At 59.8% G+C, this 26,243-nt stretch overlaps 1 protein-coding gene across 4 annotated transcripts; it reads right to left on the reverse strand.

Annotated features, from left to right (window-relative positions):
* Window positions 1–1,614: 1,614 nt before the first annotated feature.
* Window positions 1,615–25,359, reverse strand: RORC (RAR related orphan receptor C). 4 transcript variants are annotated; one of them, XM_045586732.1, is made up of 12 exons: window positions 25,234–25,359; window positions 23,011–23,040; window positions 12,670–12,755; window positions 12,225–12,366; window positions 10,734–10,812; window positions 10,261–10,691; window positions 9,902–10,023; window positions 8,230–8,362; window positions 7,955–8,062; window positions 7,688–7,798; window positions 5,910–6,019; window positions 1,615–1,980 (listed from the first exon to the last, which is right to left on the reverse strand). In XM_045586732.1, the coding sequence occupies exons 1-12, from the start codon at window positions 25,271–25,273 to the stop codon at window positions 1,819–1,821; spliced, it is 1,554 nt and encodes a 517-aa protein (XP_045442688.1). In that variant the 5' UTR covers window positions 25,274–25,359; the 3' UTR covers window positions 1,615–1,818. The 4 variants fall into 4 exon arrangements, with proteins under 4 accessions (XP_045442688.1, XP_036308900.1, XP_036308902.1 ...); XM_036453007.2 differs by having other exon boundaries at window positions 10,261–10,812; XM_036453009.2 differs by having other exon boundaries at window positions 10,261–10,812; window positions 22,994–23,040; window positions 25,234–25,316.
* Window positions 25,360–26,243: the final 884 nt, after the last annotated feature.

Genomic DNA, 26,243 nt, shown 5'->3' on the forward strand with positions numbered 1-26,243 from the left:
CTTTTCAAACCAGGCGAGCATGAGTCTGCAGCAACCCCGTTGGTGCAAAATAAATAAATAAAGCAGCCAGGGAGGGCTGCAGCAAGCGCCACTGCTGGGGGGCGGAGGGGGGAGGGAGGAAGGGCGCGGGGGTGCAGGGGCGGATCTGCAGGCAGCAGGGCAGCGCCAAAGGGTCTCTCCCACGTCCCGATGCCCCTCCCCTCCCGGGAGCTCCAGGGCCAAGCCCCCTCCTTAGGGCTGTCTTCCCAGAGGCAGGGCGGTTCTCCCTGGCAATGTCCCCCGTGGGTGTCATTTGTGGGGAAAGTCCTCAGCCTGGAACATCCCCCGTTGAGCTGAGTCTGAGGCTCCTTGCTGGGGGGTTCCCCGGGGACCCGCTCTTGGGGAGGGACGATGGGGGTGGGGGCTGAATCCTCACAGCGCAGATGGCTGGCTGGGCCGGAGACCTGGGACCCCACCCAGGAACCAGACTGCAGAGCAGCGTGTCGATGATCTGATGGAAGACACACACACACACACACACACACACACACACACACCTCTGGCCTTTGAACTCATTTTATAAAGAATGGCACACATTGGGGTGTTTACATTTACCCAATGAGCCCCTCTCCTGTCAGGCAGACCCCCTCCCTCTGTTGTGAACCCCTCAGCAGAGGGCCAGCAGCTCCTTATAAAGCCTGGGCTGGAGCGGGGCCTCCTCCCCCTGCTGGAGTCGGTGGTTCCCAACCCCTAAGTGGCCGGATTGCAACTGTGCCCACTTCCTCCCTCCCTGAGGAGAGCAGGGCCCACACGGTGCTCCCGGAGGCCGTCCTTGGCCTTCGGACTGGCCAGTGGCCGGCCAGCTCCGCTTCTCTTGGGCTGGGATAGGGTTTGGAGCACCCCCGGGTCTAAGGCTGGTGGGTGGGGCACCATGGGAATGCTCTGGGTCCCTCAGGATTGGTGCTCTTCCCGAGGCCACGAAGCTCCTCGGTGACCTCGAGGAAGACGGAGATGGTGTGAGATCCAATGGTTTGTCTGCAGAACCGCACAATGGCGGGCCGGGTGCATGTGTGTCTCACCTGTGCGCGGACGCGTGTCGGATCAGATGTGTGCTAACCTCGGACGTCTGTTTTTAAAGTGCACGTGAGGGAAGTTTGAAGTCTAAGCCCCTCTCTGTCCGTGATGCTCTTGGCTCTCCTTGTACCCTAGCCTAGACCCAAATCCCATAAAAAACCATCCCCAGCCCCCTCCCTCCATATATGCAGACTTGTTTCTTTTTTAGACCCCAGGAGAAGGGCGGGGCGCCCGGCCATGTCCTTGCTGAGCTGGGAGGAAGGGGGAAGGCAGAGACTCTAACGGTCCGTTCAGGTTCTGTACAGGTCCTTCTGGGCTCCAGCCGCCAGTCTCAGCTTGAAGCCCACGGGAAAATGCAATGAGGTATTTCAACGGTTTGTTCTCAGCTTCTGAGCCCAGGGCTGAGTTCCATCTGTCCAGGCTGTCCTGGATCCCCCCTGTTGTCCCGAGGACACCCTGGTCCTCCTAGAGGTCCTACTATTCCCCACCCCACCCCGCCCCCCTGTTCCAGAAGCTGGGGTGAGGGGCATGGGAGAGAGGGTCAAGCAAAGCTGAGGCTGGAGACCTTGTTCCTCTCGCCCGCCCTCTGGATCTCGGCCCACTGGCCAGGCGGGCCTGCGGGCAGAAAACCGGGCTCAGCATTTGCTCAGTCCCAAAGAACAGGTAAGGGCACCCTCCAGGGTCACGGGAAAGGAAAAGGCCGAGGAGGGAGGGAGGGGTCCAGGGAGGTGGTCCAGCAGGTTGGAGACAGGCGTCCTTCCCCAGTCACTCGGACAGCCCCTCGGGGGCCTCGATGTCAGTGCTGAAGAGTTCCTTGTAGAGTGGGGGGAAAGCAGCTTGGACCACGATGGGGTGCAGGTGCTGGAAGGTCTGCAGCTTTTCCACGTGCTGGCTGCACAGGCTCCGAAGCTTCCCCTTGGGTGGCAGCTGGAGATGGGTTAATGGGGAAGGAGGGTCAGTACTTCCTCTCCCCAGAGCAGCGGAGTCCTCTCATCTTTCCTCTCCTGGGGTACCCCTCTCGCCCTGTCTCTGTGCACTGGGCAATTGTTGGAACAGCCGGCCCCACGGGTAGGGGGAGGAATTGTCAAGGCAAGGGAACACTAATGGGGGCCAAGTATATGTTTTCCGGGTGAAACTCCCAATCCTGTTCCTGCTGCCCCTAAAAGGAACCCTGTGAAAGCCTTTAGCTCACACTTGATGCTCTTATAATAGTGAAAGTCTGTGAGTCTCTGGTTTATATATGGTCACATGACTCTTGGCCTTTGTTGATATGGTTACCCTCACCTAGAATGCCTTTCCAGTTCTTGGCTTGGCTAATTCTTACTTGCAAGTGTCACCTCCTCTGGGAATATATATATATTTTTAAAATATATTTTATTGATTTTCCACAGAGAGGAAGGGAGAGGGATAGAGAGCCAGAAACGTCGATGAGAGAGAAACATCGACCAGCCGCCTCCTGCACAGCCCCTACTGGGGTTGTGCCCGAAACCAATGTACATGCCCTTGACTGGAATCAAACCTGGGACCCCTCAGTCCGCAGACCGAATCTCTATCCACTGAGCCAAACCGGTTTCGGCTGGGAATATTTCTTTATCTATCTATTGCCCCCCCCCCCCCCCCCCCCGATTAAAAGTCCTTTCTCTGTGTAGCACTTAAATTCCATTTTAGGAAAATGATCCAATTTATCTGCCTTCCTACCCTAGGTTTAAGCTCCTTGAGTAGAGTCTTTCTCTCTCTCTCTCTCTCTCTCTCTCTCTCTCTCTCTCTCTCTCTCTCTCTCTCTTCTCAACACGGCCAGGACTCAGTTGGGGAGGGGGGAATGAAAAAGACCCAGAGACCCATGAGGTGACAGAGGGAGGGAGACCTCATTGGAAAAGTCTGAGAAAGCCGGTTGTCTTCTGCAGTTTCCTCTATAAGCAAATGAGGCTTAAAAACACCTCTCACAGCCCCCACCCCACCCTTCTACCCAGCTTAGTTCCCCGGGAAAGGGCAGGCAGCATGGGACCCTTTGGCATCTCTTGAATTCTTTGTCTTTTCATTTGTTCTGCTCTACTTTGAGTTTCATTGGGCTTTTTCAATAGTTTCCTTCCTTCCTTCCTTCTTTCCTTCCTTTCTTCCTTCTTTCCTTCCTTTCTTCCTTCTTTCCTTCCTTCCTTCCTTCCTTCCTTCCTTCCTTTCTTCCTTCCTTCCTTCCTTCCTTCCTTCCTTCCTTCCTTCCTTCCTTCCTTCCTTCCTTCCTTCCACAGTAGTTATTGAGCACTTACTCAGGTAGACATTGGGATGGGCTGTGGGGATATATCAGTGGATAAAATATCTACATTTTACTAAATGACTATTCCAGTGAAGGGTCCAGAAAATAAACAAATATGTAACATGCCCGAGGATTTCTTTAAAGAATAATAAAGCAGGGTGAGGGGCTTTTCGTACGAAGTGGTCTGGGAAAACCTTTCCCAGAATGAAGGCATGGAGCAGGCCATCTAGAAAACTCGAGGAAGAACATCCCAGCAGCTGGAACAGCTCAGTGATACCACGGTGTATGGTGTGTTCAGGGACTAGCAAGGAGGCCAGCGTTGCTGGAACGGGCAGTTAGGGGGCAGCAGAAGGGGAAGAGGTGAGAGAAGCAGTCAGGGGTCCTGTCCTGAGGCTGGTAGACCCTGACACAGACTCCGGTTTGCCTCTCAGCATGGAGGGCAGCCATTGGAGGGCTGGGAACAGTGCTGTGTGCTGGCACAGGACAGGCAAGGGTGGGACGGGGGTTCTGTTAGGAGGCCTCTCGAACAGTCCAAGTGAAAACTGATAGCTGAGAGGGAGGTGGAGGAGAGGGATGCCATGTGTGCGGTGACAGTGGAGAGGTGATCTATTCTGAAGGTGGATCTGACCAGATGTGCTTCCCAGCTGCTCTCCCAGGTTCCGGCCTCCGTCTCTCCTCCTAACCGATTCTGCCGGACTGGACACTCTTCAGGGCAGAGACAGCTGCTTAAGCCACTGCTGCATCCCCAGCTCCGGGCACTGTGCCTGGCACAGAGCGAGGGCCCGTGGCTTGAACACTTACATAAGTGGTTCCTTTTACACCGGCTCCAAATTAAATTGCCTAAATAATAGCTCCGGTGATATCATTCTTTCAGCCCTTGGGGCTCGCCACTGCCTAGAAATAAAGCCTTTCCTCTTTACTATGTCATTTAAAGTGCTTTCTGATTTGCTCCCTGACCTAATTTTCAAGCGTGTCTTCTGCTCCGTCCCTGCCTCCATCCATCTATCCTGATCTGACGCTTCAGTGAAAATGTACCGTGAACTATAATATATTCTCCACGTCGGCGTTCGTCTCTCTCCTGTAGTTTTACTCAGACTGTTCTCGAACCTTGAACTGCCTGCCCCGCCCTGTGAATGTCTGTTAAAAACCTTACCCTAGTTCACAGCCTACTTTATTTTTTAAATTTATTTTTATTTTTAAAAAAATATATTTTATTGCATTTTTCACAGAGAGGAAGGGAGAGATGAGAGCTAGAAACGTTGATGAGAGAGAAACATCGACCAGCTGCCTCTTGCACAGCCCGAAACCAACATACATGCCCTTGACCGGAATCGAACCTGGAACCTTTCAGTCCGCAGACCGACGCTCTGAGCCAAACCGGTTTCGGCTCATGGCCTACTTTAAATGCTCCTCTAGCCGAAACCGGCTTGGCTCAGTGGATAGAGCGTCGGCCTGCAGACTGAAAGGTCCCAGGTTCAATTCCGGTCAAGGGCATGTACCTTGGTTGTGGGCACATCCCCGGTAAGGGGTGTGCAAGAGGCAGCTGATCGATGATTCTCTCTCATCGATGTTTCTAGCTCTCTATCCCTCTCCCTTCCTCTCTGTAAAAAAATCAATAAAATATATTTAAAAATAAATAAAAAATAAATGCTTCTCTAGCCCTAGCTGGTTTGGCTCAGTGGATAGAGCATTGGCCTGTGGACTGAAGGGTCCCAGGTTTGATCCCAGTCAAGGACATGTACCTTGGTTTCGAGCACATCCCCAGTGGGGGGTGTGCAGGAGGTGGTTGATCAATGTTTTGTTTTTTTTTTTAAAAAAACTATCCCCCTATCCCTCTCCCTTCTGTAAAAAAATCAATAAAATATATTTAAAAAAATAAAAAAATAGATGCTCCTCTAGGAAGCATTTATGATTCACTCCTTTTAACCCCAAATCATTTTTAATCCTGTTCTGTGTTCTCTGAACATTTTCCTCCAAAATCTCTTATCAGAGTAATGTATCCAGGCACAGGGATATACGGTGGGAAGAGCACTGGGATTAAATCTTGCGTCGATCGCCTGCCTTTCGTGTAAAATTGGCTACGGCACGTAAGCCTCCTTAATCCTACAGAAAAAGATATTAATACCTGCCCTATTGAGTGAGCTGCCTCACAAGGAGGTGCGATCACACGTGCCACGGACAGCACTTTGTTCATTGCATTATTATTATATCATATTCTCCGCTAAGTCAGAGCTATCCGTGCAGGAGTCTCTTCTCCGTAGCAGACTGAAAACTCGCGGTGGGGATAGGACAGATCCCTGTATATTTCCCCTCCACAGTGCCGGGTAGGAGCGGGTGCTGGGTAAGTGTTGGCTATATTAAACTGAATTGCTCCCTGGAGGTCCCTCCCAATCCCAGGCTCTCTAACTTTCCATCTTCGCGCCCATAGAAGTGATTGTTTTCCCCCTCCGTTCCCGGGCAGTTGCGAGCTCTCTAATGCACTGTGGCAGATGCTTCTCTGTAGCCTCGGAGCCTGGACCCCCCCCCCCCCCCCCAACCTCCCCAGCCCTGATGTCACAGCTCTGGCGCTGGGCCTGGCCTCGTCTGCCCCGGGGACTGCTCCTACCTCTGCCAGGATGCCTTGGCGATGAGTCTTGCAGAGATGATGGTGAAAGGCCAGCTCCAGATTGGACTGAAGCTGTTCTACTTTCCTTTTCTCTTGGAGCCCTGGCCGGCCTGAGGGAGGGGAAGGGGCCACAGTGAGAACAAAAAAACATGTGGACATTAGTTTCCACCAAAAAGGGTATACCATTTTTGGTTGGTTGGTTGGTTGTTTTTTTTTTAGAGAGTGGAAGGAAGGGGGTAGAGACACACAGAGAGGAACATGGATGTGAGAGAGATCCATCGATTGGTTGCCTCTAACACACACCATGACCCAGGCCAGGGATTGAGCCTGCAACCCAGGTATGTGCCCTTGACTGGAATTGAACCCAGGACTCTTCAATCTGTAGGTCAATGATCTATCTACTGAGCCAAGCCGACTATGGTTAGGGTGTACTATTTTGGACATCTGTTCTGGATGAGGTCTGGATGAGCTGAGTGTGTGTGTGTGTGTGTGTGTCCGTGTGTGTCCGTCCGTGTGTGCACGTGCTGATATGACGATGGTTAGATCTATGGCCTTGGGCTTAGCTGCCTACAAGGAAAACTGGGGGGAGAGATAAAAAAGATAAGAACTTCCAATCTCCCTACTCCAAGCTGTCTTCTCCCTGGTACCCTGGTATTTCTCATAGCCCATCTAATGCCAGGCACTAGGCTTCTGCCATGGGAACAAAACACCCCAAGAGATTGGAAGAGAGCCCCTGTCCGCTAGCCAAGGGTGACCTCAGATAGGAGATGGCCTTCACGAAGCCACATAGGCCAGCATCAGGGCCTCTGCAGCAGTCTGCAGCTAATGTCAGCAGACAAACCGCCCTGGCTCCGTAAAATAGCCAGATGTCATCTTTCAAATTGTCATTTCCAGATTAAGGAATATTTTTTAGGTCTCTACTCCTGGGCAGAGCCAGAAACTGATCATTTTGGTCTGTAGACTCAGGTTCTCTGAATACGTGTTAGCATTCCGCTGGCCAGGCCCGGCCCAGGCCACCCGCTTCTAGTGGAGTGCTGTCCAGAGTCCTGCCATGATGTCATACAGGCTTCAAATGAGTTCACCCAGAGCAGAGATTCTCAAGTTTGGTGGCACATTATGACCACCCGCCTGGGGAGGCTGTTAAGAATTCTGGTGCTTTGGCTGCACCCAGACTGATAAACCTCAGAGACTCCAGGAGGTGGGCCCAGGTCGCAGTCCCGCTTACAGTTCCCCGAGTGACTCCCATGTGTGATCGCAGTGGCAGGGCTGACTTGGATGCACAATCAGACTTGTTTCTCCCAGGGAACTGGCTCGCTTCCCTTCATCCTCACAACTCCACTTCTCCAGCCCCACCTGTGCTGCGTTTCCCCTCTCTCAGGCTCCTCTGAATCTTCATTTTATCTTACAGCAATCTTGGGTTTTCATGGGCCCCCATGCTCTTTCAATACTTATTTAATTGATTTTAGAGATAGGAAGGGAGAGGGAGAGAGAGATAGAACATCAACGATGAGAGGGAATCATCAGCTGGCTGCTTCTTGCATGCCCCCTCCCAGGGATTGAGCCTGTAACCCGGGCTCAATGTGCCCCTATGAGGAATCCAACCGTGACCTCCTGGCTCATAGGCCGATGCTCAACCACTGAGCAACCCTGGCTGGGCTTATGATATGCTCTTTAAAGCGATTTCCCAGACTAAACCACACCCGAAGGTCTAGACTCTTCACTATCTGGCACACCCCTGCCCAGCCGAAGGTCCCTTACCCTCTCCCAGCGACACTCACTGGCATTGATGAGGACCAGGGCCGTGTAGAGGGCAATCTCATCCTCAGAAAGGCGCAAGGCACTCAGGGAGCGGGAGAAGTCGAAGATGGAGCCGATGAGCTCACTGCAGCCTGATGGGGAGGGAGCGGGAGAGTGGGCCAGCCGCGCGAGGCCCCAGGGCCCAGGAACACCCACCCTCTTGGTGTCCGGAGCAGAGGGGGCGATCTTCCCTGAGAAGAGGACGCCCTGGGGCTTGAAGCTCTAGACCCACCCGTCTCCTCTCTCACCCAAGGCTCGGAACACCTCCACGCCGCCGTATTTGCCTTCGAAGAAGACCGTGTGGTTGCTGGCATTGTAGGCCCTGCACATCCTCACCAGCACCACTTCCATGGCTCCTGAGTGGGGAGGACAAGGGCAGGTGAGTGTCACGCAAAGCCAGGCCTGCGTCTCTGTCCCCCTCGGCATCCCGGTTCCTTGACCTCCCCCCATTGCACGCAGCCCTGCCCCAGTTCACCCCCGGCCCCCTCCCCCCCCCCCAGGCCTGCCCACCCTCCCCGGGCACCTGCTTTGAGGAGCACAATCTGGTCGTTCTGGCAGAGCTCCATGAAGCCCGAGAGCCTCTTGGCGAACTCCACCACGTACTGAATGGCCTCGGTGAGGCGGTGGGCACAGCGCTCCCACATCTCCCACATGGACTGCAGGGAAGCAGGAGGGTCCCGCTGTAGCCCCGTTATGCCCCGGTGACCGCCCCAAGACCCAGAAGCCCCGCGCGGACAGGTCTCAGGGGAGGGTTTATGAACTGCCACGTGCTCTCAACACGGCCGTGTGTGCCTCGGCTCAGCCCAGATGCACACTCAGGGTCCACTCCTGGGACTGGGTCCCACTCCCTGGGCACCCACCAGCGGCGGGCATGGACTGAGCTCTTGAGGGAGAAGAAAAAAGTCTAAGACAGCCGAAACCGGTTTGGCTCAGTGGATGGAGTGTCAGTTTGCGGACTGAAAGCTCCCAGGTTCGATTCCGGCCAAGGGCATGCATGTACCTTGGTTGCGGGCACATCCCCGGTGGGGGTATGCAGGAGGCAGCTGGTCGATGTATATCTCTCATTGATGTTTCTAGCTCTCTATCCCTTTCCCTTCTTCTCTGTGAAAAATCAATAATATATATATATTTTTAAAAAGTCTAAGACACAGCTCCACCCTCAAAGGGTTTGAAAAGCACCTCCTGGCCATCCCCCCCAAAAGACACACCCAGAGGCCTTAGTCTAGAGAGGCAACGGGTCGGTGCCAAACGTGTGTTCTCAGAGCCGGTGGGACCGCCCGAGAGGGACAGAGGAGAGAACAGACGCTCGGGAGCTCTGTGGGCCTGAGTTTGCCTTTGGCTCCACTGCTCTGGGCCCTGGAGTGAGTCTGTTAACCACCCGGCGCTGTTTCCAGGTCTGTTAAAAATAGAAGCACAGCCGGAACAGGTTTGGCTCAGTGAATAGAGCGTCGGCCTGCGGACTGGAAGGTCCCGGGTTCGATTCCAGGCAAGGGCATGCGCCTTGGTTGCGGGCACAACCCCAGAAGGGGGTGTGCAGGAGGCAGCTGATCGATGATTCTCTCTTCATCGATGTTTCTAGTTCTCTATCCCTCTCCCTTCCTCTCTGTAAAAAATCAATAAAATATATATTTTAAAAAAATAGAAGTACAGCTGAAACTGGTTTGGCTCAGTGGATAGAGTGTCAGCCTGCGGACTGGAAAGTCCCAGGTTTGATTCCATTCAAGGGCATATACATTGGTTGTGGGCACATCCCCAGTGGGGGGCGTGCAGGAGGCAGCTGATCGATGTTTCTATCTCTCTCCCTTCCTCTCTGTGACAAGTCAATAAAATACATATTTTTAAAATAGAAGTACATCCCAGCCTCACAGGTTGGGTTGTCATGGGTCCAGGACAGTGGATGTCAGAGGGCATTTCACACCGTGCCCGCCAGGGGCGGGTACTCAACAGGTGGTGGTCAGGGCTCTGCCTGGCGTTATGGTCGACAGAGGAGGGACAGTGCACCCAGTGTTACCAGGCAGAGACTCGGGGAAAGCTCTGGCCCGTCTGCTGGCAGGCAGACACCCCCACTTCCTCGTGGGCGCACCTCTGTGTGTATCCGGGACGCGCTGCTCCGCCCGGCACACATGGGGGGCAGGCGGCACCTCGGGACTCCCCGGTGGTGGGCTGTCCCGCTCCGGGCAGGCCCCCGGCCTCACCTTGCGCTGGTAGGCAGCCACCTCCTCCCGGGAGAAGAGGTTGGAGCGCTGCCGCAGCAGGTCCTCCAGCCGCAGCTGGCACGTCTCTCGGTAGGACTTGCACACGTTCTGCACCAAGTGCTCTGGGGCCAGGGAAGAAGATACGGGCTCTGTCTCAGCCGGCGCCTCCCCACACATACGAGGACACCCCTCTGCCCCACCCAGCCCTGCTCTGCCCACCCCTTCACTCCTCGTCCGGGACCCCTCGGCTCTCTCGGGCTCCCATTTGGCTTACATGGGGTACCGACGTGGACCTCTCTCTCTCTCTCGGAATCCCCTTCCTCACCGTCCCCACCCCCTCTGCCTCCTCAGCTGCTCACCGATCTCCGTCAGGGAGGCGTAGGGAGCCTCGGGGGTGTTGCGGAAACCGAGGCTGCGGAAGCTGTCCGGGCCTTGTCCTGGGTCCCCCAGCCCGGGATGCCTGGGGCCCCCCAAAGGAAGTCCGTATCTGTCCGGGGTCAGCTGGCCGCCCGGGCTGTAGAAGCTCTCCCCGGCCTCGGCCTTGCCCCGCTCCGGGCTGTACTCGAGGTGGTACGAGGCCCCGTGGAGCCCGGCCTTGGCCACGCTGCTGGAGTAGCAGGGCCTGGAGCCTGGGGCTCTGAGGAGGCTGGGGGGACAAGCGGAGGCCTCGGGCAGGTCAGGTGAGGAGCCCAGGGGCAGCTGCCCATTGGGGAGCCCCAGGTGGCAGGAGAGGGCGGCAGCCCCCTGGCCCCCCGCGGGCGGGCTTCTGGCTGTCAGCTCCCGCTGCTCCCGCTGTTCCCGCTGCTCCTGCTGCTGCTGCTGCTGCTCCCGCTGCTGCTGCTGCAGCTGCTTCTGCACCTCAGCGTGGAGGCTGTCCCTTTGCTTCTTGGACATGCGGCCAAACTTGACGGCTGAAAGAGGTGGGGGCCGGGAGCTTTTGAGGCGGGAGGGCAGGCCCCGGGGAAAGCCCACAGCATTTTGATTATTGCAGGGTTAGCTTGCTGCTCCCTGAGTAGCCGACTCCAGGGCTTGCCTGAGAGCCTGCCTTTGGGGGGGGACTCAGTTCAGGACCCTCTCATCTCTCTCTCTCTCTCCCTCTCTCTCTCTTTAAGAAAAAAAAATATATTTTATTGATTTTTTTACAGAGAAGAAGGAAGAGGGATAGTCAGAAACATCGATGAGAGAGAAACATCAATCAGCTGCCTCCTGCACACCCCCTACTGGGGATGTGCCCGCAACCAAGGTACATGCCCTTGACCGGAATCGAACCTGGGATCCTTCAGTCCGCAGGCCGAGGCTCTATCCACTGAGCCACACCGGTTTCGGCCCACCTCTCTCTCTTGTTGGCTTCGGGGCCCAGACATTTCGTCTGAGTGAAAACTCTCCCAGGGTGAGCCCAGCGTCTCAATGTGGCCTGGTCTAAGCCAGGAGTCCGGACTGAGAGTTCTGGCCTCCTGATGTCGGGGCTGGGGGTGGCCGAGGAGGGGGCCTCCGCCTGTATCGGGGTCACCTCGCCTTTCGAGGAGGGTGAGGAGGGTCGGAGGAAGAGGAGGCTGAGAACACAGGTCTCCCTGTGGTCAGGCTGCAGGCTCCCTGGTGACCTAGATACTCACCACAGCCCAACCCAGGCTCCGCGGCTGGTGTCTGAACATCCTCTTCTGCTCTCTCTTTCCTGCCTTTTCGCGCATTCCCCCCACCCTCCCAGGTGCGGGGGCACAGCCCCTCGCCCCGCCTGCCCCTCACACCCCTGCCTGTTTCCTTTCACTTTGTTATTTTGGGCGCTGAAAAGTGCTGACAGGCTCCTCCGGCTCCCCCTCAGCTCGTGCCCCCACAGCCCAGCCTGGGTTCCCTCTGTGGTGGGGTGGGGTGGGGTGCGGGTGGGAGAGGAAGGGGGAGAAAGGCACCAGAAACAGCAGGCCCCACACCCTCTGGGCCTCTGGGTTACCCTCAGGCCACCATTCCTGACCCAGTGTTTAAGGATGGGGTGAAGGACCGGCAAGAGAGGGGGGCCAGGGCCAGAGAGAGGGGCCAGGGCCAGAGCGATGGGGCAGGGGGGAAAGGGGAGTGGAGAAGAAAAGGAGGAGCTGGGGACCGCAGGGACAGGAGGGTTGTCCTAGCCGAGCCTGAGGTGGGGGCTGGGAAGAGCGCCGATGAGGGTGGCCTGCCCACCACCCCACAGCGGGCAGTGGAGGAGACAGGGCCTGTGGGAGGGATGGAGAGGATGGAGAGGGGACCCCCGGAAGGGCGTGTGCACAGGCCAGGAGGCCCCTCAAGGCTGCAGGGAAAGCCGGGGGGTGGGGTGGCGCTGCCCACGGGGCCTCACCATCTCGGGACATGCCCAGAGCCAGGCATTTCTGCAGGCGGCAGTGCTGGCAGCGGTTCCGGCTGGTGCGGTCGATGGGGCAGTTCTGCTGGCGGGTGCAGGCGTAGGCCACGCTGCAGTGCTGGCTCCGGCGGAAGAAGCCCTGGGGAGGCAGGCGGAGACCGGGCTGCTGGTCGTGCGTGGCCAGGCCAGCTCAGACCCCCAGCCCACGGGCTCCGGCCCCAGCTTCCCCAGGTCCCGTGGCCAGTTTCCTCTCCTCCATGTCCTGGCGTGATGGCCATTGGCCCTGCAATCGCTTCCCCAGCTTAAGACCAGGCCCCATATGCAGGGCCCTGCAGGCCAGGCACCGCCCCAGCCGCCTCAGGAGCCCCTGGGGTCCCTGGGGTCCATGGCCACCCTCACCCGCCCCCCCTCGCTAGGAGCCTGTGTGCACGTGTGCGCTCACCTTGCACCCCTCACAGGTGATAACCCCGTAGTGGATCCCCGATGACTTGTCCCCACAGATTTTGCAAGGAATCACTTCGATTTGTGCTGGAAAAGAGAGAGCAGGAGGTGGGCCTGGGGCCTTCTCTGGGCCTGGCCTGTGGATCCCGGGCCAGGGTGCTCTCACCCCGCCCAGCCGGGCTCTTTCCCTCCTGCAAACTGGAGGCAGTGCCGTGCGAGGTGCTGCCAGCACAGGGGCTGTGGGGGCCGTTTTTGTACTTTTTTGTTCTGTGGGGCGGCCGGGCGCTGTTCCGGGGATTGAACCTGCAGCTGCGGGGAGGCCACCTGCTCAGCGCTTCACGTTTAAAAGGCCCCGTTGCCCCCCCCCCCCCTTTGCCTCCCTCCCGCCTGCCCGCCGGGGGGGACCGAGGAGTCCTCGCTGCTTCACAACACCTGCTTCCCGCCCGGGGGGCTTCCTCTGGGGGCAGAGCCCACGTGGGGCCCGGCGGGAAGACGTGGCGCACCAGGTTGGGGGCACCCAGGTCAGAGAGATGCCAACCATCCTCAGCGGGCAGGGGAGGCTCCGGGAGGGGCAGGGGCCACATGGGGAGGGGGGAGGCAGAGAGGGAAGGGAGAAGAGCAGATGGAGCATAGGAGAGTGGGGCTAGCCAGCCAGTTCGGCTGGACGCTGGACGCCTGGGAGCCAGGGAGAGCCGCAGTCAGGGCTCCCAGGGCCCTGGCCCCGAGCAGAGAGAGGGTGGCCCTGTGACTGTGCCTGTGTGCACACGCAGGCCTCCGTGTTCAGCTACATGCACACGCATCAGGAATGTTAATGCTGCCTGGGGCTTGAGACCATCTTGTTCAACCTTTCCTTTCCTTTCCCAATGAAGACAGGCCAGAGGAGGAAGGCGTCACGTGGTTAGTTTGACCAGAGGTAGGTCTACACTCCAGTTCCCCTGAGCTTTCCATTAAGCTGCTCTGTGTACATCCATGGGCGTGTTTGCACGTGCGTGCGCGCCTGTGCAAGTGTGTGTGTGTGTGTGTGTACACGTGAGAGGTACATGTGTTTTGTAAGCCAATGCATGTCTGCATGAGCCAGGGTGCACACGTACATGTCTGCGTGTTCGTGTTTGTTCACTGAACTCACTATAAGCGGTGCCCGCCCCCTCCCTTCACTGACGCCGGCCCCGGACTCCTCGCCCACTTCACGCTGTCCCTGTCAATGCCCACAGCTCTCTACCGAGTTCCAGGGCCCGGCAGTGGGCATTCCTCCAGCCCGTCTTTGAAGGGGGCTGGGCGGAGATGGCATTCCTGCTACTTCAGGTGTTTTTGTCCCTCCCGAGGGCACGGAGGTCTGTTCTCTGCCATTGCTGACCTGCCGCCTCCCCTCTGAGTCCACTTCGGGCCCAGGCCTAGGCCCTGACCACGTGGAGGGTCTGCTGAGGTGAGGTGGGAGGTTGACAATGACTTGCCCGCCACCCCCTGAAGTATCGTGTCCATCAGCCTGAGGTGAGTCAGACTAAGTGGCCTCCTTAAAGAGGCAGGGCACAAGGGGCTGACACCCCCCACTAGGACTCGACCCCCAGCCCCAGCCCGACCTGCCTGCGCCTCACACACACAGAAAGCTGTGGCCATCCAATTGGAGTGGAGGCTTCGGGGGGGGGGGGGGGGGGAGCAGGAGCTGCACAGGTCCCTTCCAGTGCATTGAGAGCGGACTGGAACGCATGGCGGGAAGAGGGAACAAGAGGGGTTCGGGTGCTTGGAAAAGGGGCAGCAAAGGTGGGGGCACCTGGCCGTCCAGTCACTTCGATTCTCTGGGCCTCGGGTCCCTCCTTGGTAAAATCAGGATGAACATGACATTGCTCCATGGGGTGGAGCAGGTGGTACAGTTCAGTGGTGTCACCACGGGGAGCACGGGCTTCCCCAGTGACTGCCGAGGGGAGCGGAGGGCGAGGAAAGCCGGTGGGCAGCTGAGGTCGCCCCACGGACATGCTGGTGTCCCCCGGAGTCTGCCTTTGCCTCCACACCTCCCCCCCCCACACACACAACTCTGTGGTCTCGCTCTCCTCGGTGGACCTGAGCCCAGCGCGGGGAGAAACCGACGTGGGTCACCCACAAGAGCGAGCGGCAGGGGGATTAGGCCAAGCCACAGTGGGAACTCGGGCTCGGGCCCCGCCGTCGACCACAGGCCTCCCGGCCCGTTCCCTTCTCCCAGAGCCACATCCGCGTGCGTGTGTGCGCCGACCACACGGCTGACCCAGACACATCTCCCTGTCCCACGCCTGACCCGCGGCCGGCGCGGCCCTCGGGAACCTCACGACAGTGTGGCCATGACCTCGCCCTTCTCATGGGGCTCTGTGGCCAGCCACAGGCCTCCAGCACAAAGACCGGGTTTTGGGGTGGGGGTGGGGGGAGTGTCTGAGTTCAGGCCCCAGCCATGAGGCCAGCCACAGCCCTATGCCCCCAGCCGTAGGCCAAGACAGAGGTACCCAGTGAGACAGACACACAATCCAAGGGTCCAAACTACAGGGTCGGATTCATAGAGACTTCGGCCCAGAGGAGACATGGATGAAGAAACACAGAAAAACCCAGTCTGTCCTGGCCCTGCCAGCCCTGTCAGGCCCTTTTTGCCTACTCCTCCCTCTTCCCCTGACACCTGTGTCTCCTTCGAAGCCATCTACCCAAAAACCTCAACGTTAAAGTCCCGGTGCGCATGCGTGTGTGTGACTGTGGAGGAGGGGAAGGGAGAGGACGAGAAGGGTACGGGCAGAGGTGGCGGTGGGGGCAGCAGGAATTGAAAAATACCTCGGATGCCTCCCCTTCTGAACCTGCCCCTGAGCTCCTGCCCCGAAGCGGCAGGTGCTGGGAACCCAGATTGGGGAGGGGGAGCTGAGTAATCACAGGATTACTCAAACGGTAGCCTGGGAGCCTGGCCTGCCAGGAACTTACCACCTAAGAGCCCAACGGTGCCAGGAACTAGAGCCAAGCAAAGGTCAGGAACCCCGAGGCCAGCCCTGCAGCACAGCCCCTGAGGGCCCCTGGGTGCCCGCACGCTGCTCGGGGGAGGTCTGCACCCCCCCTCCCCCAGGGTCCATCCAAGGTCATCCTCACATTCCAAGGACGGAGAGCGGAGACAACATGTGCATGTTGTCGCTTGAAACCACCCAGGGAGTAGATGGCTCCAGCCCTTTTTGTCTCAGATGAGATGGCTCAGGGCTCTCGCTCAAAGGCGGGTCCTCACGCGGGAGATCTGAGAGGGGCCTCGAGTCTGCGTTTGAACAAGCTCTTGGTTGGCGCCCAAGCTGGCTGGGCCTCAGTCTACACTTTTGAGCAGCGAGAGCTTCCTCCCTCTTCCTGCTTTTGTGCCAGGATGCTCCCCCGGGTGTGTGTGTGTGTGTGTGTATGTGTGTGTGTGTGTGGTGTTGGTCGTCTCTCCCCCAGCTTAGTCTGGTATCTTCTCCACCATACAGCGTGACCTCTAACAACACCATTCGGGTGCGGCACCAAGAGAAGAAAATGCGTCTTTCCTAGATGGCTCTGCACAGGGCAGGACCGGCAGGAAGCTTCCTGGGAGGAAATACGGCAGAGAGCAAGTAGCCTGTGCTCCCCTCCCTCCAGCCTCTTCTAATCTCACCCTCCTCACAGCTGTGAGATTCACCGATAGCGCGCTTTGAACACATCCAGAGCTGGCTCTGTGCCACCCTGGGAAGCCAGCCGCGGGCCCTGTCCAGGTGCCCTATGCCACAGAGAGGAAATGGGAGGTGCAAAGTGGGGGCTTCCATCTTGGGGGATCTCTCCACTCAAACCCCAGAAACCCCTCCTCCCCCCGGGCCTGGTGGAGAATGGGTGCTGATGGAGGAACCTGGGGTCCTCGTCTCCTCTGGGTGCTCTGTCATTCTGAGCCTACTCTGCCTCCCCTTTCACCCTTTCTCCTGTGGACATCGATTAAGGAGGAATAAAGGTGGGCTGAATTCCACCTCTCTGCCGGGTTTTGTAGACAGTTTTCATGATCACAGCAACCCCGTGGAGGAGGCACTACTTTCCTGTCCCCATCACACCGACGAGGAATAACGGAGTCTGGGGAGAGTCAGCGGCGTGACTACGGTTACACAGCCAGAAGTGGCAGATCCGGCCCTGGAAGTGGGGCCTCTATCTTGACAGCCAGAGTCCTCAACCATTTAGCTATAGACCCTACAAGCATGAGCTGCCCAGATGCACCAAGGAGGATGGCACAGGGGACGGGTTGCTTACTGGCTGCAGGGGCAAGTGTGAGGCTAGGAACTGAATTCAGGGAGGACGACCGTGGAACTAAAGACAGGACTCGTGTGTCATGTCAAGATCCAGAGAGACGATATTCCCTCTGCCCCAGCTCTTCCTCCCGCCTTTACCCATTGCTCATGGGCACAGGAGCGATGCCAAGGGGAGGTGGGCAGCTCGCCCAGCCCAGAACACAGCTCCGGTGGACTGGCTTTCACATATCTCAGCAGACCTCTCTGCAGGTTCGAATAAGCAATGGGAAAGGGGAACGAACGTGTCTCTTTTCTTAGCTTAGGTCCCCGTTCCCCCTAACGCCCCCCTCCCCCCCAGCCCAGACTCTGAGCCCCTTTGCCCAGGGAGACCACAAGTGTGCCCAGTCTGTGGCCAGCCTCCCTCCTTCCTCAGCTCTCAGTTCCTGCAGCTTCTGCAAAGCTGGAAACCACTGGTGGCGGGTGGGTACCACCGCAGGGGAGCTGAAGGGGAGGGCGAGGCGGGGGTCGGGAGCGAAGCAGCAGCCTACCTGGTGAGCACCCCTCCCAGCCCGAGCCGAGAATTTTCTGCTGACACACCCAGATCCCAGGGCTGAGAAAGTTGCGAAGCTAAAACTCAGGTGGGCGAGGGAGAGTCTGGGGTTTTGAAAAGCCATGAAAGCCAGCCAGCCACCTGAAACCCCCTCGCGGTGCCCCCGCCGCCCCCGCAGTCTGGGACTGGAGAAAGGAGGGGAAACAAAAAAGAATTGAGTGAAAACAACCGGCAGCGAATGGGGGAGGGGATGAATCACCGGGAGGAAGCTCTGAGGAGTGGGAGCCCTGAGGGCGCCCTCAGCCGCCTTCCCTGCCTCCGGGCCTGGATCCCTTTGGCTCCCGGGCCCGAGGAGTCAGAAGGACGCTGGCTCTGGCCCCAGGCCCTGCCCGGTTACCACCTCTCTCCCCCAAATAGCTGGCTCCATCCTTTCTGAGCCCGGGGTCTGAGAGACAGGGCAGTGCTGCAGCGGCAGCAGGAGTGGGCCAGCCATGGAGGCTGGAGGAGACCCCGCAGCTGCCTTCTTTGGGGAGCCCTCCAGCAGGGACAGTCCCTGCTCCCCGTCTGAGTCAGGGGCACAGAGGCAGGGCAGGGAGCCCCGGGAGGGACGGCCACACCAGCACCCAGGTCTCCATGTGAGGAGACAGGTTGGGGCTCTGGGCCGGGGTGGGATGAGTCGGAGGTTTGGGATCCCCGTGAGGAATGGGACGAGAGGAAAAGGGAAGGCGCAGGAGGGATGCCAGGAAGGAGGGGCCCTTGGCAAAGTCTCCGATGGCCTGGCACCCTGGGGAGTGGGCTTCTCCCTGGCCCTCTGCCCCTCGTCCGGAGGATCAGGCCTGTACCCCTCGTCCTCCTACCTCCCCATCCAGGCCTCACGCCAGGGCCTGTGCCCATTGGCTGGGACGTTTTGGCTCCTGGACATTTCCTCCCTGCTTAGGAGCAGGGAGCCTGGGCCACCCTTCCAGAAACTCCGGAAACCCGTGCCTCCTCCTCCTCCTCCCCACCTTCCTCGACGCCATGGGTGTCAGTGTGCCCCTCCACGCTTTCCGCTTCCTCTCTCCGAGCCTGCGGGCTTCCCTGTTCCACACGCCAGTTCTGCCTCGGCCCTCACACCGCAGTGCTTTGGCCCTCCTGGGGTTTCTCCGCCTGTTCCTGCTCCTTGGGCTTTGGGTGTGTGTGTGTCCCCAATCCCGAGCCCCCAGAGCTCCGACTCTCCCCAGGTGTTGTCAGAGGGCACGGAGGCAGCTGGCACTCATGGGGAGGGGGGCAGGCAGGTAAGATGAGGCTATGAGATACCCAGAGATATCCTAGTGAGAAGGGCCAGGGGGGGCCCAGAGCCCTACACGGAAGAGAACCCTCTCCTGCCTCCCAGCCTGGATGGAGCTGTGGGGGACCTCACATAGGGGTGCCCCAGGGTCTCCCTCCCCCGGGCCCAGGGACTGCTGTCCTCCTGCCAGCGCTGCAACAGGCCCAGCCATTGGTTCCTAGGGCGGACGGCGGGTTTGAGACCATTTCTGGGAAGATGGCTGGGCTGCCCTTTGCTGTGAATGGAAGACGCTAGAAGGGAAACTGACACTCCTTCTTCCTGCGGACATGCTTGGCTCTTCTCACCCCTCCGGTCCCACCCCAGCTCATCCACCTGCTTGGACGGGAGTCTCCATCCCAAGCTTGGGCGTGGAGCTCTTCCCTGACTCCCTCTCCCCGCCCTCCCGCGTCCCTCCCCCCAAAAGCTGAATGTCTCTCGCTACCCTTTGGGGTGCCTAGCTCGGGGACCAGGCCCTCTCTTTGGTCCTGGGCCTGCAGAGACTCTCCAGGATTGGTTTTGTTTTTAGGCTCGGCTCCCCTGTTTGGCAGAGGAGGAAGCCATAACCCAAGTTGGCTTAGGGACTCGCCTAAGACTGCAGGGCTAGGCGGTGACAGGTGGCAGCAGAGTCATAGACTCTCAGCCACGGGCCTTCCCGGGCCCCAGCTGGCCTCACTCCTGTGCCCTGTGGGAAGGTGCCAGGTGCAGGCCCCTGGCCCGGCTTTCCTCTCTCTCCTGCCCCCAGCGCTCAGAGGGTTCTCTGGCTTCTCTTACGAGAACCTGGGTGCTGGCAAGTTCGACCACTCTTGCTCTGCTGGGCGGCACAGGGAACCCAGACCACCGTCCACTAGCTGCTGGCCTGTGACCCCGAGCCAGAAAGGGGGTGAGGCAGAAAACTTTCTGCTTCCATCTCCTCCGCCTGATCCCCCTCAGCAAATGAAAGATTGGACCTGGGGACGAACACACACACACACACACACACACACACACACACACGCCCCTGGACTGGGCAGAGAGCACGGTGTCGCCGAGGCCTGGATGATGCTGGGGTTCTGACCCTTTCTGCCTGCTGACCTTGCCCGCCTCTCACCTCCAGCTGCTCCAGGCCCAGCAGCTCCCCGGGCCCCTTTCCCACCCAGTCCCGTCAGCAGGCTGAAGGCACCGAGGGCAACCCCTGCAGATGGGCCGGCAGACAAGTGCGTTCAGGATGCGGGCTACTCACCAGCCTCCATCTCCTTCAACTGCGTGGCCCGGAGGGCAGCCCCGGCTTTCCTCCCGGGGCTCAGTCTCTGTCTAAGGCGAGGGGCAGGGCGCCTCTCGGGGATCCTCTCAGTGCTCAGGGCAGATGATAGCCCTTCCCTGTAGCTGCTCTCAGACGTCCCAGCTACTCCACCCACCTCCCTCCAGCCCTCTGCCTCCACCGAGACACACCCTGCCAGGGGAGAGGGCTCCGCTTTGCTCACGTTGATCCCAAGTCACCCCTCCTTTCTTTCCAGAAGGCCTTGGGGGGACGCGGGGTCCGGGCCTCCCCGCTCCCGGGCGGCCCCATCCACTTACTTCTCATGGCTGAGCCGTGGGCTTTGCCACCGTGGCTCCCTGTCCTTCTCAGCCCGCAGTGGTCCAGAGATGGGGCGCAGCTGGCAGCAGGGTTGGGGGCGAGACTTCTCAGCAGAGCCTCCGCCCGCAGCTCTGCACCCAGCTCTCCCCCAGTGCTTCTGGGCTGGGGGGGTTTAAGCGAGCGCCACACAGGTGGCCGAGTGACAACCCCCCAACTCCACTCCGCCACCCCCCACCCCTCCCTAAGGGTGCTGCGGGGAGGATGACAGGCGCCCCACGTGGCCAATCTGGGCCTGGGGCAGGGTGTGAGGGGCGGGGCAGCCCATGGCAGGGGGCGTTGGAAAATTCCAAAACCACAATCGACAGCCAGCCACACGCGGTAAAAGCTGTTTCCACCTGATGGGGTGGCTCTGGGGTGGGGGTGGGGGGTGTCAGCCAGAATGGAGCTCACAGGAGCCTGGGGCCGGTTTCCTCCTCCCCCTCCCTCTGAGGACTCCCAGGCCTGACCCTCTTTGCCAGGTGATGCCAGGGATGTGTCTAGAGGTAAGTCACAGACACGCCTGCCTGGGGCGGTGGCGTGCTCCGTCTGAGACCCCGTGGACTGCCGAGAGCCGTGCCCACAGAGGCACCGTATGGGAGGCTGTCCCCCACGGCCCCCCCCACACTCATGCCCTCCCTACGGACACCATGCATGCCCTGGGGTAGGGAATATGTGATAATTGCAGCAGCCATAACCATCAGACAAATGCCCACTCTCTGTAGGAAGGGTTAGTCTGTCAGACATTTCCTTGGAAACAAAACTGCTGCCATTTGAATGATGATGATGATGATGATGATGATGACGACAGTGATACTATGTGCCAGAAATGTCTTTTTCAGTGTCTTATGTGGATTATCTGATCCTCACAAAATACTTTAGGAGGCAGGCACCATCCTCCCCATTTCAAAGCTGAGGGACGCGAGACGCAGAGAGGTTATGTAACTTGCCCGAGGTCACACAGCCAGTACGTGGTGAAGTCAGGATTCAAACTCAGGCAGTTTGGCCCTGGATCCCGCTGAACCAGGGTTTCTCCGGTTCCAGTCTGCTCTTAAGGGCGTGGGAGAGGGCTCCTCGTGGGTGAGTCTCTTAGTTTCCTGGCCTAGGGGTCCTTCTGCGGGGCCAATCCATGGGAGAGACCCTCTCAGCTCATATCTGCTCTTGGGGGTACCTCAGCCTCCGAGTTCCCTCTTAGGTTCCTCCCTCCTTGGAGTTGTCTCTGTTCGGAGCCCATCTGGGGCCTCTCCGCCTGGAGGCGGCGGGAGGTGGGGAGGTGTATCTCTCCTGGCTTCTCTGGGTCAGATCCCCGGGGGTCTCCGTTCTTACCGGAAACCCCGGAAGCTCCTCCGCTGGCCCAGGCCTCTCCCTGCGGCCTCCCTCAGCTCCCGGAAGCCGGGCAGAGGGTTGGGGAAAGGTTTGGGAGAACACTCAGGGGGTGAGGGTGGGGGTGCGGTGGCCCAGGGCCAGTGGGTTGGTTGGGAAGGGCAGCGGGGGTGGGGCGTGGGGGTGGCCCTGGCCGAGGTTTCTGTGGTTGGGGGTGAAGGGTAGGCATGGAGTTTAGCCACTTCCAGTTCGAGCTGCTCTGAAACTCCCCCTCTACCCCCCCACCCACATATGGTCCCTGGCTCCCTTCCCCTCCTCGCTCACGTCACTGCTTGACCCGTTTTCCTCCCGGGGCCCTGCTCAGCATTTCCGTGGGGCCCTGTGGCTAGGGGCGGGCGAGGCCCCACCAGGATTGTGCTGAGCAAAGCAAGCCCCCACCCAGGAAGTGGAAGCATCCTGGATGGCCCCCAGCCCCAGGCTGCCTGGCTCAGGGAGAGCGTGAGGCTGCTGCCTGGCCAGGCCTCTGCCCGGAATGGGAAGGTCCCAGGCGCCGTTGGCAGCATGAGAGGTGGCAGCGAGCTGTCAGGAGGAACTGGTAGGCCATTGGAGGCGGGGCCAGAGAGGTAACCGCTCCTGCCCCAGCCTGGTCCCCATCAGGTGAGGGACCCCTGCTCCTGGAGGCTTGCCCAGAGCTCCCCTAGGGCCCGCCCGGCTCCGGTCCGACACAAGCTCTGGGCCTGAGGTGGCGTGGGTGCGTGTTCTGGGAGAGTAGCTTCTCCCCCACACCAGGAGGATAGACCAGCTGTGCTTGCTCCCTCACATCCATCGGGAAGTCCTTCCTGAGCTCCCGCCCCTTCTCGCACGCTGGAGCCTCAGTCCCCCAGGGCCCTGGGCCCCAGAGGCTCCCTGTCCGTGTGTCTCCTCTTCCCTGCACTCCAGCCCTGCACGGCCGGCCCAGGCTTGTTCACACCTCAGGAGGTGTTAGCCTCAGAGACGACACCAAACCTGCCTGCGCTGCCACCACAAAGCCTGGTGCAGGCCACCGTGCCTCCCGGCCCCACCCCTTCCCCACCGTGTCTCTGTCCAGCATCCCTCCCCTCCTGGCCCCGCGGCGCCCTTTTACTTTTTACTCTTTGTTTCTTTACAAGGTTCGAACCCCCCTTTCCTTCCCTCTTCAGGCTTCTTCCTCCTTCTCCCTCCTTCCCTCGTCCCCCTGTCTGTCTCCCCATCTCCCCTGCTTTTCTAGGCTCCACCTCTCTGCACGGCCCCGCCCCTCCATCTCTGTAACCTGCCACAGCCCTTGCTGGATTCTGTGCCCTCTCTCCACACCCCAGCACCAGCGCTCACCCCAATCCTCTACTCACAGGTGTGGGTCTTCTTTGCAGCCAGCAGCTCTGCAAAGAGAAGAGAGGGGAGTCAGGGCTGACAGTTGAAGACAGCCCCCTCCGCCCCGCACCGCCCCCCCTCCCCACACACCCTCCTCACTGGTCTCCGTCCCCATCCCATGGCTTCCCAGCGGAACCTGGTGTCTGAGGGGCAGGCGGGACCACCCTCTGCAGCTCCTCTTCTCCCTTCTCTGCCGTGAGTCATCCTGGCCGCCTCCCAGGTCCTCGGGAGTGCCCGGCTCACCAGCTCGGGGGTGCCCAAGCCGTCCCTTCTGCCCAGAATGCCCTTCCCTCACACCCCTCAGGGGAGCCAACTTCTTCAGCCCTGGAGTTCCCCATCCCATCTCTCCCCCGGAGCAGCTGCACCTCCCACTCAGCACCTCGCGGCTGACTTCCTGGTACCGCATCGCCTAGCTGATAGCCGGTGTCATTAGCCCTGAACCAGGGCTTCCCACGGGGCGGCCAGCCTTCTAAGGCAGGACTGTGCCTGCCCCGTTCACGCTGACCTTCCCAGAGCCGTCCAAGGCCTGGCCCGTTAGGGGCACAGTCCCCATTTTGCAGCCACAGTGAACTCTCCGTGGGAGCTCAGTCTCTTGGCTGTTTATTTGTTCCTTGAGGCACCTGGGGACCCCAGACGTGTGGGGGTTGAAGTGGGGGTGGGGAGGATGTGTGGAGGCAGAGGACGGGAGAGCTGCCAGCACGGAGGAGCCTGCTCTGCCTTCCTAGGCCCCGGCTCCCGACAGGAAGGAGTCCCTTCCCACCGCTGTGTGCTGTCGGGTGCAGAGCGGGCAGCAGAGAGCACAGGTGGGTGGACGCGGGGGTGGGGTGGGGGGGGGCACGGAGGCTCCAGGGGACAGCTGCTGAGGGGAAGGCCTCAGCCGGAGCATCTCTGGGGTTGCTGGTTCACGTGGTTAGCATGTATTCAACACCTACCCGGGGAGCCGGTGAAGGCGCTTCCCCCACCAGACCCGGTCCATGTTCTACATCCGCACAGCAGCTCCCCAGGGGGACAGGGCCAGGGTGTTGTCCCGGAAAACCCTGCGGCCCTGCCTTATGTCCCCTACACTTTCCCCACCACCTCCTGAATCCGCTCCCCTGTTACTTGTCCTTCCATCCCGGGCAATGCCTCTCCCAGCCCCACGCTGTCCCTCCGGCAGGCTTCCTCCGCTCTGCCCAGTGGGGGTGAGTGAGTGGACGTGAAGGCCTGGCCTCTGCTGGGGTGGGGTTAAGGGGGGGGAGGACTCCCCAGAGGGAGTGGCTCCATCCGGCCCCTCCCGCCTACCCGTTGATCCTGCCTAGCCCCACCCGGCTTCCTCCTCCCTGGCTCCCTGACGTGGCGGCCCACACTGCTCTCTGGCCTCCAGCCTCGCGCCTGCCTGCGAGTCGTCCCCGGGTGGGGGTGTCCCCTGCGTGCCTGGCAGTGGCGTCCTTCCTCCGCCAGGTGGCCCTGGAGCTGGCCGCTCTGGCCCTCAGGCTTCCCTCTCGGAGCTCACAGCTGACCCAGCATGTGGCCGTGGATCTGCTTTGAGAGGGTCTCTGATTAGATCATCAGTGGGGCCCAGGACTGCCTGCCCCTCTGTTCCCCGCTGCCCTGGGCTCAGCTCCCTGCATTCTCTGCAGAAAGGAGGCCCTATGCCCCAGAGCCAGTGGGAGGCAGGTGTCAGGCCTGTGGACATGGGCAGCTTGCCTCCTCCCCACACCCTTGTCTGTCATCCTCAAAGGCAGGACAGGTTTCTCCAGTGGCGGGTGGCCAGCTGCCCAGCAGCTGCTGTGCAGGGTTCTAGCCCGTGGAGGCAGCACAGCGGTGTCCCCGCTGCTCCCAGGGGTGCAGGCTCTTGAGGGGTGGCCTGCCCACCTTCTAATCCTCCCCTGGCTCTGGCTTCCTTGCCTGCACCCCTCTCCTCCCTCCACCATACCTGTCTTATCCTTCCTCACTTCTCCCTTTTCTTTCCCTCCATGCATGTCTCGTGTCCCCTGCTTTCCTAGTCTCCTCCCCTCAGGTCCCCAGCCCCTCCTCCAGTTTCTACCTGGGCTTGCCCTGCCTCACCTGTCTGCGGTCCCCCCTGACAACCCATTTTTCCTTTTTGCTCCTCTGGTCCCTCCCTCCCTCCCTCCTCGCTTCTTGACCAATCCTGTCTCGCCCTCTCCTCGGAGCCTCCTGGCAGTCCCTCCTGCCTGCCTGCAGGGCCCGGGGCCTCTTACCCTGGGCGGCTAGGTGGTGTCTCTGTGGGGTCCTGTCCATGGGGCAACTCCCTGGGCGCCGTCCTTGCTGCCCTGGCTGCCCAGGAGGGCAGGGAGCAGGGCCCAGGGGAGGGGGGAGGAGTGTGTGGAGGGAGGGAGCACCTGGCCCAGCGGCAGGCAGGGGAGAGGAGTGGCTGGCAGAGCGTCCTGGCACAGGGAGGGGACAAGGGGAGGGGCCCAAGGAACAGATTTGGGAGCCTTGGGGAGACATAGGATAGGTGAGGGAAAGGGAAGGGGATTGGGATGTACTGATCGCCTGCTGTGTGCCGGGCCCTCTGCCAGGCCCTTTATGGAAACCCACGATTTTCTTCCATCCTCACAACATCCACCGCGAGGCAGACAGAGTCGTTCCCGGTTTGCACACAAGCTAAGCGATGTTCAAAGGTATTCATGACGCACAGACTCGTACAGAGACAGTCAGCGGTCGGTTGAACTGTGATTTTGAACCCAGGTCTTTGTGACTTCAAAATCACGTGCTTTCTCCCGGACGGAAGACAGGCAAAGGGAGAGAGAGGTAGGTTTATTTGGGGGGACAGGGAAAGTTGTGCCTGTTTTCCAGGATGTGATCAGACATCCCAGTGGGTCCTGGGTTCCTTGAAGCCTCTGTCTGCTCAGCCCCTGACCCTCACTCGGCTCTTCCCTGGAATTCCCCGACTCCTTGATGCCCCCACATCCGCCTGGTCTGTTGGGGCTGGGGTGGGGCAGGCCTGGGGGAGTGTGTAGAGGCAGAGGATCGGTGGGAGGGGAGAGGAGAGATGCCAGGCTCACTGGCTGGGGGATAAGGAGCCCAGGCTGAGTGGGCCCGCACGGGGCCAGCCTGGGGAAGGGCTCCGTGCAGGGGGCAGTTTCAGCAGGTTCCGGATGCTGCTTCTCTCCTGCACAGCCTGGGCCAGAGTTTGATTAGCTGGGCCTGGCTCTCCGGGTTACCCAACAGGCCAGCTGGCTGGAGGCCAGGCTGCAGCGGGGAGGCT

Source organism: Pipistrellus kuhlii, unplaced genomic scaffold (assembly GCF_014108245.1).
Source record: "Pipistrellus kuhlii isolate mPipKuh1 unplaced genomic scaffold, mPipKuh1.p scaffold_m20_p_24, whole genome shotgun sequence".
Lineage (NCBI taxonomy): Eukaryota > Metazoa > Chordata > Mammalia > Chiroptera > Vespertilionidae > Pipistrellus > Pipistrellus kuhlii.

Coding starts and splice junctions, on each gene's coding strand:
- RORC (XM_036453007.2), bottom strand. CDS start 25,273: ATGGACAGGACCCCACAGAGACACCACCTAGCCGCCCAGG. Junction 10,813..12,224: donor TCTGGGCATGTCCCGAGATG/GTGAGGCCCCGT, acceptor CACCTCTTTCAG/CCGTCAAGTTTGGCCGCATG. Junction 1,981..5,909: donor GCCAAGGCATCCTGGCAGAG/GTAGGAGCAGTC, acceptor ACCCATCTCCAG/CTGCCACCCAAGGGGAAGCT.